Here is a 15,390-nt window from a genome sequence, read left to right as displayed (position 1 = left end):
CCCCCACCACTCCCCAGTTCCAGCCCCCCCCCACCACTCCCCAGCTCCAGCCCCCCCCCACCACTCCCCAACTCCAGCCCCCCCCACCACTCCCCAACTCCAGCCCCTACCACTCCCCAGCTCCACCCCCCCCCCACCACTCCCCAGCTCCAGCCCCCCCCCCCCCCACCACTCCCCAAATCCAGCCTCCCACCACTCCCTAGCTCCAGCCCCCCACCACCCCCACCACCACTCCCCAGCTCCACCCACCCCTCCCCAGCTCCAGCCCCTCCAGCCCCCCCCCACCACTCCCCAGCTCCAGCCCCCCCACCCCTCCCCAGCTCCAGCCCCCCCACCACTCCCCAGCTCCAGCCCCCCCACCACTCCCCACCTCCAGCCCCCCACCACTCTCCAGCTCCAGCCCCCCCACCCCTCCCCAGCTCCAGCCCCCCCACCCCTCCCCAGCTCCAGCCCCCCACCCCTCCCCAGCTCCAGCCTCCCCACCCCTCCCCAGCTCCAGCCCCCCCCCCCCCACCACTCCCCAACTCCAGCCTCCCACCACTCCCTAGCTCCAGCCCCCCCTCCACCCCCACCCCTCCCCAGCTCCCCCCCCCCCACCACCACTCCCCAGCTCCACCCACCCCTCCCCAGCTCCAGCCCCTCCAGCCCCCCCCCACCACTCCCCAGCTCCAGCCCCCCCCCACCACTCCCCAGCTCCAGCCCCCCCACCCCTCCCCAGCTCCAGCCCCCCCACCACTCCCCAGCTCCAGCCCCCCCACCACTCCCCAGCTCCAGCCCCCCACCACTCTCCAGCTCCAGCCCCCCCACCCCTCCCCAGCTCCAGCCCCCCCACCACTCCCCAGCTCCAGCCCCCCCACCCCTCCCCAGCTCCAGCCTCCCCACCCCTCCCCAGCTCCAGCCCCCCCACCACTCCCCAACTCCAGCCCCCACCACTCCCCAGCACCAGCCCCCCCCCCCACCACTCCCCAACTCCAGCCCCCCACCACTCCCTAGCTCCAGCCCCCCCACCACCCCCACCACTCCCCAGCTCCACCCCCCCCACCACTCCCCAGCTCCAGCCCCCCCACCACTCCCCAGCTCCAGCCCCCCCACCACTCCCCAGCTCCAGCCCCCCCACCACTCCTCAGCTCCAGCCCCCCCCACCACTCCCCAGCTCCAGCCCCCCCACCACTCCCCAGCTCCAGCCCCCCCACCACCCCTCCCCAGCTCCAGCCCCCCCACCACCACTCCCCAGCTCCAGCCCCCCCACCACTCCCCAGTTCCAGCCCCGCCCCCACCACTCTCCAGCTCCAGCCCCCCCCACCACTCCCCAGCTCCAGCCCCCCCCACCACTCCCCAGCTCCACCCCCCCCACCACTCCCCAGCTCCAGCCCCCCCACCACTCCCCAGCTCCAGCCCCCCCACCCCACCACTCCCCAGCTCCAGCCCCCCCCACCACTCCCCAGCTCCACCCCCCCCACCACTCCCCAGCTCCAGCCCCCCCACCACTCCCCAGCTCCACCCCCCCCACCACTCCCCAGCTCCAGCCCCCCCACCACTCCCCAGCTCCAGCCCTGGCCTCAGGTTATGATGATGTGAGCTATTGGCAGCAGTTCAGAATACAACATATGGAAAACTTTATTGACAACATATATCATCCACAGGGCCCTTAAACATCCTAATCTCACTGTAGTTAAAATTCCTCCCACCATGTCTCGGGGGTTAAATCTGAACCTGGTGGTGTGAGTGGTTCTGAAATGGCCATCTGACATCTGCGCTCACAGATGAGGTCTGTGTATTGTTGACCTTCTGCAATTAATTTGGGTCTATTGTGAGAGGGAGGAGAGAGAGATGGGGGGAGGAGAGAGAGGGGGAAGGAGAGATAGATGCGGGGAGGAGAGAGAGAGAGGGAGATGGAGGGAGGAAATATAGATGGGGGAGGAGAGAGAGAGGTAGAGAGCGAGAGAGATGGACAAGGAGGAGAGATAGATGGGACAGGGAGGAGGTAGAGAGAGAGATGGACAGGGAGGAGAGGGAGATAGAGATGGACAGGGAGGAGGTAGAGAGAGAGATGGACAGGGAGGAGAGGGAGAAAGAGATGGACAGGGAGGAGGTAGAGAGAGAGATGGACAGGGAGGAGAGGGAGAGAGAGATGGACAGGGAGGAGGTAGAGAGAGAGAGATGGACAGGGAGGAGAGGGAGAGAGAGATGGACAGGGAGGAGGTAGAGAGAGAGATGGACAGGGAGGAGAGGGAGAGAGAGATGGACAGGGAGGAGGTAGAGAGAGAGAGATGGACAGGGAGGGGGTAGAGAGAGAGATGGACAGGGAGGAGGTAGAGAGAGAGAGAGATGGACAGGGAGGAGGTAGAGAGAGAGAGATGGACAGGGAGGAGGTAGAGAGAGAGAGAGATGGACAGGGAGGAGGTAGAGAGAGATGGACAGGGAGGAGGTAGAGAGAGATGGCCAGGGAGGAGGTAGAGAGAGAGATGGACAGGGAAGAGGTAGAGAGAGAGAGATGGACAGGGAGGAGGTAGAGAGAGAGAGATGGACAGGGAGGAGGTAGAGAGAGAGATGGACAGGGAGGAGGTAGAGAGAGAGAGATGGACAGGGAGGAGGTAGAGAGAGAGAGATGGACAGGGAGGAGGTAGAGAGAGAGATGGACAGGGAGGAGGTAGAGAGAGAGGTGGACAGGGAGGAGGTAGAGAGAGAGAGATGGACAGGGAGGAGGTAGAGAGAGATGGACAGGGAGGAGAGAGAGAGAGAGACATGGACAGGGAGGAGGGAGAGAGATGGACAGGGAGGAGAGGGAGAGAGATGGACAGGGAGGAGAGAGAGAGAGAGAGATGGACAGGGAGGAGGTAGAGAGAGATGGCCAGGGAGGAGGTAGAGAGAGAGATGGACAGGGAGGAGGTAGAGAGAGAGAGAGATGGACAGGGAGGAGGTAGAGAGAGAGAGATGGACAGGGAGGAGGTAGAGAGAGAGATGGACAGGGAGGAGGTAGAGAGAGAGAGAGATGGACAGGGAGGAGGTAGAGAGAGAGAGATGGACAGGGAGGAGGTAGAGAGAGAGATGGACAGGGAGGAGGTAGAGAGAGAGGTGGACAGGGAGGAGGTAGAGAGAGAGAGAGATGGACAGGGAGGAGGTAGAGAGAGATGGACAGGGAGGAGAGAGAGAGAGAGAGATGGACAGGGAGGAGGGAGAGAGATGGACAGGGAGGAGAGGGAGAGAGATGGACAGGGAGGAGAGAGAGAGAGAGAGATGGACAGGGAGGAGGTAGAGAGAGATGGACAGGGAGGAGGTAGAGAGAGAGAGATGGACAGGGAGGAGGGAGAGAGAGATGGACAGGGAGGAGGTAGAGAGAGAGAGATGGACAGGGAGGAGGTAGAGAGAGAGAGATGGACAGGGAGGAGGTAGAGAGAGAGAGAGATGGACAGGGAGGAGGGAGAGAGAGATGGACAGGGAGGAGGTAGAGAGAGAGAGAGATGGACAGGGAGGAGGTAGAGAGAGAGAGATGGACAGGGAGGAGGTAGAGAGAGAGAGAGATGGACAGGGAGGAGGGAGAGAGAGATGGACAGGGAGGAGGTAGAGAGAGAGAGAGATGGACAGGGAGGAGGTAGAGAGAGAGAGATGGACAGGGAGGAGGTAGAGAGAGAGAGATGGACAGGGAGGAGGTAGAGAGAGAGAGATGGACAGGGAGGAGGTAGAGAGAGAGAGATGGACAGGGAGGAGGTAGAGAGAGAGAGAGATGGACAGGGAGGAGGTAGAGAGAGAGAGATGGACAGGGAGGAGGTAGAGAGAGAGATGGACAGGGAGGAGAGAGAGAGAGAGATGGACAGGGGGGAGAAGGAGAGAGATGGACAGGGAGGAGGTAGAGAGAGATGGACAGGGAGGAGGGAGAGAGAGAGATGGACAGGGAGGAGGTAGAGAGAGAGATGGACAGGGAGGAGGGAGAGAGAGAGATGGACAGGGAGGAGGGAGAGAGAGAGAGATGGACAGGGAGGAGGTAGAGAGAGAGATGGACAGGGAGGAGGGAGAGAGAGAGATGGACAGGGAGGAGGGAGAGAGAGAGAGATGGACAGGGAGGAGAGGGAGAGAGATGACCAGGGAGGAGAGGGAGAGAGATGGACAGGGAGGGTGAAATATTCCAGAGAACTGCAGATGGAGAACAGCAGTGAGTGGATGAGGTCCACATCAAAACTCCTAAACACACTGCAGACACACCTCCCCCCCCCCTCTCTCCACTTCTCTCTCCCCCCTCTCTCTCCACCCCCCCCTCTCTCTCTCCACCCCCCCCTCTCTCCACCTCTCTCTCTCCACCCGCCCCCCTCTCTCTCCACCCCCCCCTCTCTCTCCACCTCTCCCCCCCCTCTCTCCACCCCCCCTCTCTCTCTCCACCCCCCCCTCTCTCCACCTCTCTCTCTCCACCCGCCCCCCTCTCTCTCCACCCCCCCCTCTCTCTCTCCACCCCCCCCTCTCTCCACCTCTCTCTCTCCACCCGCCCCCCTCTCTCTCCACCCCCCCTCTCTCTCCACCTCTCCCCCCCTCTCTCCACTTCTCTCTCCCCCCTCTCTCTCCACCCCCCTCTCTCTCTCTCCACCCCCCCCCTCTCTCCACCTCTCTCTCTCCACCCGCCCCTCTCTCTCTCCACCCCCCCCTCTCTCCACCTCTCTCTCTCCCCCCTCTCTCTCCACCCCCCCCTCTCTCTCCACCTCTCCCCCCCCTCTCTCCACTTCTCTCTCCCCCCTCTCTCTCCACCCCCCCTCTCTCTCTCCACCCCCCCCTCTCTCCACCTCTCCCCCCCCTCTCTCCACTTCTCTCTCTCCCCTCTCTCTCCACCCCCCCTCTCTCTCTCCACCCCCCCCCTCTCTCCACCTCTCTCTCTCCCCCCTCTCTCTCCACCCCACCCCCTCTCTCCACCTCTCTCTCTCCCCCCTCTCTCTCCACCCCCCCTCTCTCTCTCCACCCCCCCCTCTCTCCACCTCTCTCTCTCCCCCCTCTCTCTCCACCCCCCCCTCTCTCTCTCCACCCCCCCTCTCTCCACCTCTCTCTCTCCCCCCTCTCTCTCCACCCCCCCCTCTCTCTCCACCTCTCCCCCCCTCTCTCCACCTCTCTCTCTCCCCCCTCTCTCTCCACCCCCCCCTCTCTCTCTCCACCTCTCCCCCCCCTCTCTCCACCTCTCTCTCTCCCCCCTCTCTCTCCAACCCCCCTCTCTCTCTCCACCTCTCCCCCCCTCTCTCCACCTCTCTCTCTCCCCCCTCTCTCTCCACCCCCCCCTCTCTCTCTCCACCTCTCCCCCCCTCTCTCTCCACCTCTCTCTCTCCACACCTCTCTCCACCTCTCTCAATTCAATTCAATTCAAGGGGCTTTATTGGCATGGGAAACACGTGTTAACATTGCCAAAGCAAGTGAGGTAGATAATATACAAAAGTGAAATAAACAATAAAAATTAACAGTAAACATTACACAAACAGAAGTTTCAAAACAATAAAGGCATTACAAATGTCATATTGTATATATACAGTGTTGTAACAATGTACAAATGGTTAAAGCACACAAGTTAAAATAAATAAGCATAAATATGGGTTGTATTTACAATAGTGTTTGTTCTTCACTGGTTGCCCTTTTCTTGTGGCAACAGGTCACAAATCTTGTTGCTGTGATGGCTCTCTCTCTCCACCTCTCCCCCCCTCTCTCTCTCTCCCCCTCTCTTTCTCTCTCTCCATTTTTCTCCCTCAATCTCTTTGTACAGCTGACAGGTTACGAGGGGAAACTCCTCTGAAGCCTCACAAATGAACCTCGTCCCAGCCAGAACCATATGATTGTGGAATATAAAGAGCCACGTTAAAGGAGGGGGACTTCCAATAAGAGAAGAACCCCTTAAAAGCACAGCATGATGGATGGAGCTCCACACTGAGGAAAACCCCCAGAATCCCCCTGTTCTGAAGTCTTTATTCAACGTCTCCACCATCTCAACACCCTTTAAATCATTTAAACTGGGCTTCTGGAGATTCACTTAAGGAGGGGAGATTGGCACAGAGACCTTAGGTTGGATCCAAAATGGCACCCTATGTAGAGCACTACTGGCAGACCATGGTCCTATTCCCTATATAGGGCACTACTGGCAGACCGTGGCCCTATACCCTATATAGGGCACTACTGCAGACCATGGCCCTATTCCCTATATAGGGCACTACTGCAGACCGTGGCCCATAGGGAACAACCATTGGAGCACCAAGTCTGAGCAGAATGTAAAGGACCCAGATGCAAGACAGTCTTCTAACCACAGGAGAACCTCCTGAGGAACGTGGGTTACTCTCTGAGGCTTTTCCTTTTTGATAAACAGCCAAGGACAAGAGACTGGCTAATCAAGTGTAGCGCAGCGTAAATAAATCCCTGATCCGAATGACATTACAGTATAAACATTCTGTGGTACATTTGAACACTGATTTATTCTGTGGTACATTTGAACACTGATTTATTCTGTGGTACATTTGAACACTGATTTATTCTGTGGTACATTTGAACACTGATTTATTCGGTGGTACATTTGAACACTGATTTATTCTGTGGTACATTTGAACACTGATTTATTCTGTGGTACATTTGAACACTGGCTGCCACTTGAAATCTGCGATCTGTTATTCTGAGAGAAAAGAACAGAGAGAACAATGAGACAGTTCCATCAATGTAAAACAGATTCTCTATCCGCCTTCACAAACATGAGGAGAGGACAGAAGGGGAGGGGAGGAGACAGGAGGGGAGGGGAGAGGAGGGGACAGGAGAGGAGAAGAGAGGACAGGAGGGGAGAGGACAGGAGAGGAGGGGTGAGGGGGAGACAGGAGGGGAGGGGAGAGGAGGGGACAGGAGAGGAGAAGAGAGGACAGGATGGGAGAGGACAGGAGAGGAGGGGAGAGGGGGAGACAGGAGGGGAGGGGAGAGGAGGGGACAGGAGAGGAGAAGAGAGGACAGGAGGGGAGGGGACAGGAGAGGAGGGGAGAGGGGGAGACAGGATGGGAGGGGAGAGGAGGAGACAGGAGGGGAGGGGAGGGGAGGAGACAGGAGGGGAGGGGAGAGGAGGGGACAGGAGAGGAGAAGAGAGGACAGTAGGGGGGGAGGGGAGAGAAAAGGAGAGGAGGGGACAGGAGAGAGGAGGGTAGGGGAGAGGGGGATACAGGAGGGGAGGAGACAGGGGGGGGAGAGGAGGCGACAGGAGGGGAGGGGAGAGGGGGAGACAGGAGGGGAGGGGAGAGAGGAGAGGGGGATACAGGAGGGGAGGGGAGGGGAGGGGAGAGGAGGAGACAGGAGGGGAGAGGAGAGGAGAGGAGGGGAGGGGAGAGGAGGAGACAGGAGGGGAGAGGAGAGGAGAGGGGGGGGGGGGACAGGACAGGACAGGACAGGAGAGGAGAGGAGAGGAGGGGAGGGGAGAGAGGAGAGGGGGATACAGGAGGGGAGGGGAGAGGAGAGGAGAGGAGAAGAGGGGAGGGGAGAGAGGAGAGGGGGATACAGGAGGGGAGACAAAACAAGACTAGAAAAGAGGTACGAGATGTGTCTCTGCAAAGACATATTTCCAACTCAACGGTCACACTAATGGTCACACAAAGCGCACACACAATGTTCTGGACATGACTGTTTTATTGTGTGCTAACCTTAAACAAGGTAATCTAGAAGGTTCTGTGACTGTTCATATGGATGTGCTGGGTGAAGTATGCTTGGTGTGACATCATCCTTTTAAATCCCTGTGTCCCCATTGGTACACAAGATAACCTGTCATGCCTCAGAGAAGCCAGAGGAAAGTCCCTGGTAGTGTGTTCTCTCTCTCAGGACATAGATACACATGATCCTATAACCCCACTTCCTGGTAGTGTGTTCTCTCTCTCAGGACATAGATACATATGATCCTATAACCCCACTTCCTGGTAGTGTGTTCTCTCTCTCAGGACATAGATACATATGATCCTATAACCTCACTTCCTGGTAGTGTGTTCTCTCTCTCAGGACATAGATACACATGATCCTATAACCCCACTTCCTGGTAGTGTGTTCTCTCTCTCAGGACATAGATACACATGATCCTATAACCCCACTTCCTGGTAGTGTGTTCTCTCTCTCAGGACATAGATACATATGATCCTATAACCACACAGTCTGGAACTGGTCCATCCACGTACTCAGGAACCATCTCCATGGTGATTATATATATATATATATTTTAAACTGTAGTTATGGATTTCATAAAATCCTGTTCCTGCATATAACAGTAATCCATCAATCAGACACTCTGAACTTCTAACCAGCCAGCCTACATGATATCTAATCAATCAATTGATTTGACAACGGATTAGTTGAAAACAAACCCACGTTTTCTGCCTCACGAATCAATCCTAACCTTTGCACGTCTCATCCGTCTTCACTAAAAGCTCGGCTGGAGAGCTCTCTACCGGTTAACGGTTAACGGTTACCTCATTTTGAAAGATGACGACCTCTGTATAACGCACACGCTTTTTAAAGATTTGTGATTTCTCCTCCGTCGCCCGAGAGCAGAGTAAAGGAGTCGGTCCCTTTCAGCACCTTCCCTCCGAGAAGAGGGATGTGTTGAATTCGTTCGGGAAGGCGAGGGCGGAACGGTAGTTTACAGAAAGTGTTGCTACCGCACGGCAACAGAGCTGGGGTCTAACCGCTACTCGACTTCACAGTGGAGATTCATCCGAGGAATTCCCTCACTACGGAAACGGAAGCATCTGGAGCGTGTTAGTTACTACGGCAGATGAAGATGTATGGCGAGCGAGCGCTCGTGATTTAACGATGTAAATAGTCTATGGGGGAGTCTGTCTGTGGGGCGGACACGTTTTATGTCTGGAGAAGAGACAAGACAGCCTTGATCCGCGCTGACGGCTCGGTGGGAAACCCCTCTATCTAACCTGGGCAGTAACGCATGACCGCTAGACAGACAGACAGACAGACAGACAGATCATTGCTTCTGTCTTCCACGCTAGCTAGAGGAGGCACAGAGAGGAGACATCTATCTATCTACGTCTATCCAGGTCGCTCAGCAGCTCCGCGGAGCACAATGCCCTCGTAGGAGCTGATATGCAGACGCGTTGTGTAGGAGACTCGGGGAAAGGCCGTTGAATAAAGTAAGGGATATGTGATGTTTTGTAATATATTGTACCGTTATAATGCAACAGTATTACATGCATTTATTGGTGTATTATTTAATGCATAGAGGTAGCCTAGCCAAGATTTAAAAAATAAATAAAAATAACACAATTGTTTGACTCGGGTTATTGTTTTTGATTGTAACAAGTGCGCACAAGCGCGGCGTGAGATTTTGAGGGAAATCCAACGAGATGTTGTGATGTGAAAGAGGCAACATGTTACCAAACGACCAGAGTGTGTGATCTCATTTAGAGACACTGTATCATTTACCTGTTGTGTCATGTGATAAAGCAAACCCCCCCCCCCCCCCCCCCCCCAAAAAGCTGCAGAAATAGTCACAGGCCTATAGCTAATTTATTCCTGTATTTGTTTTGTTCTGGTTCTGGTTGCTGAAAGGAATAAATTCAGAAGGAATCAGTTATGATGTCTGACTGTCCACATGAGAGGATTCAAACTGCTCTCTCTCTCTCTGTCTCTGTCTGTCTGTCTGTCTGTCTGTCTGTCTGTCTGTCTCTCTCTCTCTCCCTCCCCCTCTCTGTCTTTGTCTCTCTCTCTCTCTGTCTCTCTCTCTGTGTCTCTCTCTGTGTCTCCCTCTCTCTCTCTCTCTCTCTCTCTCTCTCTGTGTCTCCCCCTCTCTCTCTCTCTCTCTCTCTCGTCTCTCTGTCTGCAGGTACTCCTCCACTCCCCAGTCCCTTCACCTCGTGCCAGACATGACGGGTCAGAGCCTGGAGGAGCTGACAGCAGCCTATGAGGATCACAGCATCCGCATCAATGTGGGCGGGTTCAAGAAGAGCCTGTTCTCCAACACGCTGTCTCGCTTCCCGGAGACCCGTCTGGCTCGGCTGTTACAGTGCCAATCAAAAGAGTCGGTGCTAGAGCTCTGCGACGACTACGACGACGCGGAAAAAGAGTTTTATTTCGACAGAAACCCGTCTCTTTTTCCTTACGTGTTGAATTTCTACAACACCGGGAGGCTCCACGTCATGGCAGAGCTGTGCATCTTCTCCTTCAGTCAGGAGATCGAGTACTGGGGCATCGACGAATTCTTCATCGACTCGTGTTGCAGCAACACCTACCACTGCCGGAAGATGGATCCTAACCGCGGCGAGGACTGGGACGACTGCCGGAGCGACGAGGGCAGCGGGAGCACCTCGTCATCGTTCGACGAGATTCTCGAGTTCTATAACGACGCCACTAAGTTCGATAAGCAGCCGCTGGGGAGCGTCCGCAGGCGGATCTGGCTGATCCTGGATAACCCGGGGTACTCCGTCGCCAGCCGAGTCATCAGTATCCTCTCTATCCTGGTCGTGTTGGGTTCTATAACCACCATGTGCATGAACAGTATGGCTGAGTTTACCCTGGTGGACAGGGAGGGGACGCCTCACGAGGACCCCAGGTTTGAAACGGTGGAACACTTTGGTATCGGCTGGTTCACCTTGGAGCTGGTGGCTCGGTTCACGGTAGCCCCGGATCTTCTCCACTTCTTCAAGCATCCGTTGAACTTAATAGACCTGGTGTCGATTGTACCGTTCTACCTGACGCTCCTCGTCGATCTGGTGGCCGAGAGCAGCCCGGCGTTGGCGAATCTGGGGCGCGTGGCGCAGGTGCTACGACTGATGAGGATCTTCCGTATCCTGAAGCTGGCGCGTCACTCCACGGGGCTGCGCTCTCTGGGCGCCACGTTGAGAAACAGCTATAAGGAGGTAGGGTTGCTACTGCTCTACCTGGCGGTGGGCGTGTCCTTTTTCTCTGTCATGGCCTACACCGTGGAGAAGGAGGACAGCGAGGACTTCTCCACCATCCCGGCATGCTGGTGGTGGGCCACGGTGAGCATGACCACGGTGGGGTACGGAGACGTGGTCCCGGTGTCTATCGCCGGTAAGATGACCGCCTCGGCCTGTATCCTGGCAGGCATCCTGGTGGTTGTGCTTCCCATCACGCTCATATTCAATAAGTTCTCGCTCTTCTACAAGAGACAGAAACGATTAGAGATCGCTATGCGAAGCTGCGACTTCGACCAGGAGATCAAAGAAAACCTTCCCTCTGTCAATCTGAGGAACTATTATGCACACAAGGTGAAATCTCTCATGGCCAGTCTGTCCAATATCAACCGGAGCTTGCCCAGCGGACACAGTCTGAACGAGATGTCAATACAGCAAGATCTGTGAATCAACAGACCCCCCCCCCCTTTTGGCCTTATAAGGAACGACGTGACCAAAGGAGCCATGTAGCCCTGTTGAATAGAGCTACATGGGAAGCTGTAGCCCTGTTGAATAGAGCTACATGGGAAGCTGTAGCCCTGTTGAATAGAGCTACATGGGGAAGCTGTAGCCCTGTTGAATAGAGCTACATGGGAAGCTGTAGCCCTGTTGAATAGAGCTACATGGGAAGCTGTAGCCCTGTTGAATAGAGCTACATGGGAAGCTGTAGCCCTGTTGAATAGAGCTACATGGGAAGCTGTAGCCCTGTTGAATAGAGCTACATGGGAAGCTGTAGCCCTGTTGAATAGAGCTACATGGGGAAGCTGTAGCCCTGTTGAATAGAGCTACATGGGAAGCTGTAGCCCTGTTGAATAGAGCTACATGGGAAGCTGTAGCCCTGTTGAATAGAGCTACATGGGAAGCTGTAGCCCTGTTGAATAGAGCTACATGGGGAAGCTGTAGCCCTGTTGAATAGAGCTACATGGGAAGCTGTAGTCCTGTTGAATAGAGCTACATGGGAAGCTGTAGCCCTGTTGAATAGAGCTACATGGGAAGCTGTAGCCCTGTTGAATAGAGCTACATGGGAAGCTGTAGCCCTGTTGAATAGAGCTACATGGGAAGCTGTAGCCCTGTTGAATAGAGCTACATGGGAAGCTGTAGCCCTGTTGAATAGAGCTACATGGGAAGCTGTAGCCCTGTTGAATAGAGCTACATGGGAAGCTGTAGCCCTGTTGAATAGAGCTACATGGGAAGCTGTAGCCCTGTTGAATAGAGCTACATGGGAAGCTGTAGCCCTGTTGAATAGAGCTACATGGGAAGCTGTAGCCCTGTTGAATAGAGCTACATGGGAAGCTGTAGCCCTGTTGAATAGAGCTACATGGGGAAGCTGTAGCCCTGTTGAATAGAGCTACATGGGAAGCTGTAGCCCTGTTGAATAGAGCTACATGGGAAGCTGTAGCCCTGTTGAATAGAGCTACATGGGAAGCTGTAGCCCTGTTGAATAGAGCTACATGGGAAGCTGTAGTCCTGTTGAATAGAGCTACATGGGAAGGTGTAGCCCTGTTGAATAGAGAGCTACATGGGAAGCTGTAGCCCTGTTGAATAGAGCTACATGGGAAGCTGTAGCCCTGTTGAATAGAGCTACATGGGAAGCTATAGCCCTGTTGAATAGAGCTACATGGGAAGCTGTAGCCCTGTTGAATAGAGCTACATGGGAAGCTGTAGCCCTGTTGAATAGAGCTACATGGGAAGCTGTAGCCCTGTTGAATAGAGCTACATGGGAAGCTGTAGCCCTCTTGAATAGAGAGCTACATGGGAAGCTGTAGCCCTGTTGAATAGAGCTACATGGGAAGCTGTAGCCCTGTTGAATAGAGCTACATGGGAAGCTGTAGCCCTGTTGAATAGAGCTACATGGGGAGCTGTAGCCCTGTTGAATAGAGCTACATGGGAAGCTGTAGCCCTGTTGAATAGAGCTACATGGGAAGCTGTAGCCCTGTTGAATAGAGCTACATGGGAAGCTGTAGCCCTGTTGAATAGAGCTACATGGGAAGCTATAGCCCTGTTGAATAGAGCTACATGGGAAGCTGTAGCCCTGTTGAATAGAGCTACATGGGAAGCTGTAGCCCTGTTGAATAGAGCTACATGGGAAGCTGTAGCCCTGTTGAATAGAGCTACATGGGAAGCTGTAGCCCTGTTGAATAGAGCTACATGGGAAGCTGTAGCCCTGTTGAATAGAGCTACATGGGAAGCTGTAGCCCTGTTGAATAGAGCTACATGGGAAGCTGTAGCCCTGTTGAATAGAACTACACAGGAAGCTGTAGCCCTGTTGAATAGAACTACACAGGAAGCTGTAGCCCTGTTGAATAGAGCTACATGGGAAGCTGTAGCCCTGTTGAATAGAGAGCTACATGGGGAGCTGTAGCCCTGTTGAATAGAGCTACATGGGAAGCTGTAGCCCTGTTGAATAGAGCTACATGGGTAGCTGTAGCCCTGTTGAATAGAGCTACATGGGAAGCTGTAGCCCTGTTGAATAGAGCTACATGGGAAGCTGTAGCCCTGTTGAATAGAGCTACATGGGAAGCTGTAGCCCTGTTGAATAGAGCTACATGGGAAGCTGTAGCCCTGTTGAATAGAGCTACATGGGAAGCTGTAGCCCTGTTGAATAGAGCTACATGGGAAGCTGTAGCCCTGTTGAATAGAGCTACATGGGAAGCTGTAGCCCTGTTGAATAGAGCTACATGGGGAAGCTGTAGCCCTGTTGAATAGAGCTACATGGGAAGCTGTAGCCCTATTGAATAGAGAGCTACATGGGAAGCTGTAGCCCTGTTGAATAGAGCTACATGGGAAGCTGTAGCCCTGTTGAATAGAGAGCTACATGGGAAGCTGTAGCCCTGTTGAATAGAGCCTATGCCATGGGGTTCATCACTAGGGGTCAACCCTAGGCCATGGGGTTCATCACTAGGGTTCAACCCTAGGCCATGGGGTTCATCACTAGTCACTAGGGGTCAACCCTAGGACATGGGGTTCATCACTAGTCACTAGGGGTCAACCCTAGGCCATGGGGTTCATCACTAGTCACTAGGGGTCAACCCTAGGACATGGGGTTCATCACTAGTCACTAGGGGTCAACCCTAGGACATGGGGTTCATCACTAGTCACTAGGGGTCAACCCTAGGCCATGGGGTTCATCACTAGTCACTAGGGGTCAACCCTAGGACATGGGGTTCATCACAAGGGGTCAACCCTAGGACATGGGGTTCATCACTAGTCACTAGGGGTCAACCCTAGGCCATGGGGTTCATCACTAGGGGTCAACCCGAGGACATGTGGTTCATCACTAGAGGTCAACCCTAGGCCATGGGGTTCATCACTAGGGGTCAACCCTAGGACATGGGGTTCATCACTAGTGTCCCCTAAAGTATAGTCATTGTGATATTGTCCAAAGTAGATCTTTACTCACGTTCTCCTGTTATGAAGTAGTTTGATGTGTAACTGTTGTACTTAGATGAGATGTCTAGAAACCCATATTAAAGATCAATACATATTGATACCTTCAGATGTCTAGAAACCCATATTAAAGATCAATACATATTGATCAGATGTCTAGAAACCCATATTAAAGATCAATACATATTGATCAGATGTCTAGAAACCCATATTAAAGATCAATACATATTGATACCTTCAGATGTCTAGAAACCCATATTAAAGATCAATACATATTGATCAGATGTCTAGAAACCCATATTAAAGATCAATACATATTGATCAGATGTCTAGAAACCCATATTAAAGATCAATACATATTGATCAGATGTCTAGAAACCCATATTAAAGATCAATACATATTGATCAGATGTCTAGAAACCCATATTAAAGATCAATACATGTTGATACCTTCAGATGTCTAGAAACCCATATTAAAGATCAATACATATTGATACCTACAGATGTCTAGAAACCCATATTAAAGATCAATACATATTGATACCTTCAGCTGTCTAGAAACCCATATTAAAGATCAATACATATTGATACCTTCAGATGTCTAGAAACCCATATTAAAGATCAATACATATTGATCAGATGTCTAGAAACCCATATTAAAGATCAATACATGTTGATACCTTCAGATGTCTAGAAACCCATATTAAAGATCAATACATATTGATACCTTCAGATGTCTAGAAACCCATATTAAAGATCAATACATATTGATCAGATGTCTAGAAACCCATATTAAAGATCAATACATATTGATCAGATGTCTAGAAACCCATATTAAAGATCAATACATATTGATCAGATGTCTAGAAACCCATATTAAAGATCAATGCATATTGATACCTTCAGATGACTAGAAACCCATATTAAAGATCAATACAAATTGATCAGATGTCTAGAAACCCATATTAAAGATCAATACATATTGATACCTTCAGATGTCTAGAAACCCATATTAAAGATCAATACATATTGATCAGATGTCTAGAAACCCATATTAAAGATCAATGCATATTGATACCTTCAGATGACTAGAAACCCATATTAAAGA

The 15,390-nt window shown here is 53.1% G+C and overlaps 1 protein-coding gene across 2 annotated transcripts; it reads left to right on the top strand.

Annotated features, from left to right (window-relative positions):
• Positions 1 to 8,269: 8,269 nt before the first annotated feature.
• LOC129837508 (potassium voltage-gated channel subfamily S member 2-like) lies at positions 8,270 to 14,959 on the top strand. 2 transcript variants are annotated; one of them, XR_008756722.1, is made up of 3 exons: positions 8,270 to 9,113; positions 9,806 to 14,112; positions 14,179 to 14,959. XR_008756722.1 is itself a non-coding variant. In XM_055903738.1 (2 exons), the coding sequence occupies exon 2, from the start codon at positions 9,846 to 9,848 to the stop codon at positions 11,301 to 11,303; it is 1,458 nt and encodes a 485-aa protein (XP_055759713.1). In that variant the 5' UTR covers positions 8,270 to 9,113; positions 9,806 to 9,845; the 3' UTR covers positions 11,304 to 14,959. The 2 variants fall into 2 exon arrangements, 1 of the variants encoding a protein (XP_055759713.1); XM_055903738.1 differs by having other exon boundaries at positions 9,806 to 14,959.
• Positions 14,960 to 15,390: the final 431 nt, after the last annotated feature.

The sequence above is a fragment of the Salvelinus fontinalis genome, chromosome 38 (assembly GCF_029448725.1).
Source record: "Salvelinus fontinalis isolate EN_2023a chromosome 38, ASM2944872v1, whole genome shotgun sequence".
Classification (NCBI taxonomy): domain Eukaryota; kingdom Metazoa; phylum Chordata; class Actinopteri; order Salmoniformes; family Salmonidae; genus Salvelinus; species Salvelinus fontinalis.
The sequence above is the reverse complement of the archived record's forward strand: the minus strand, read 5'-3'. Positions and strand labels throughout refer to the sequence as shown.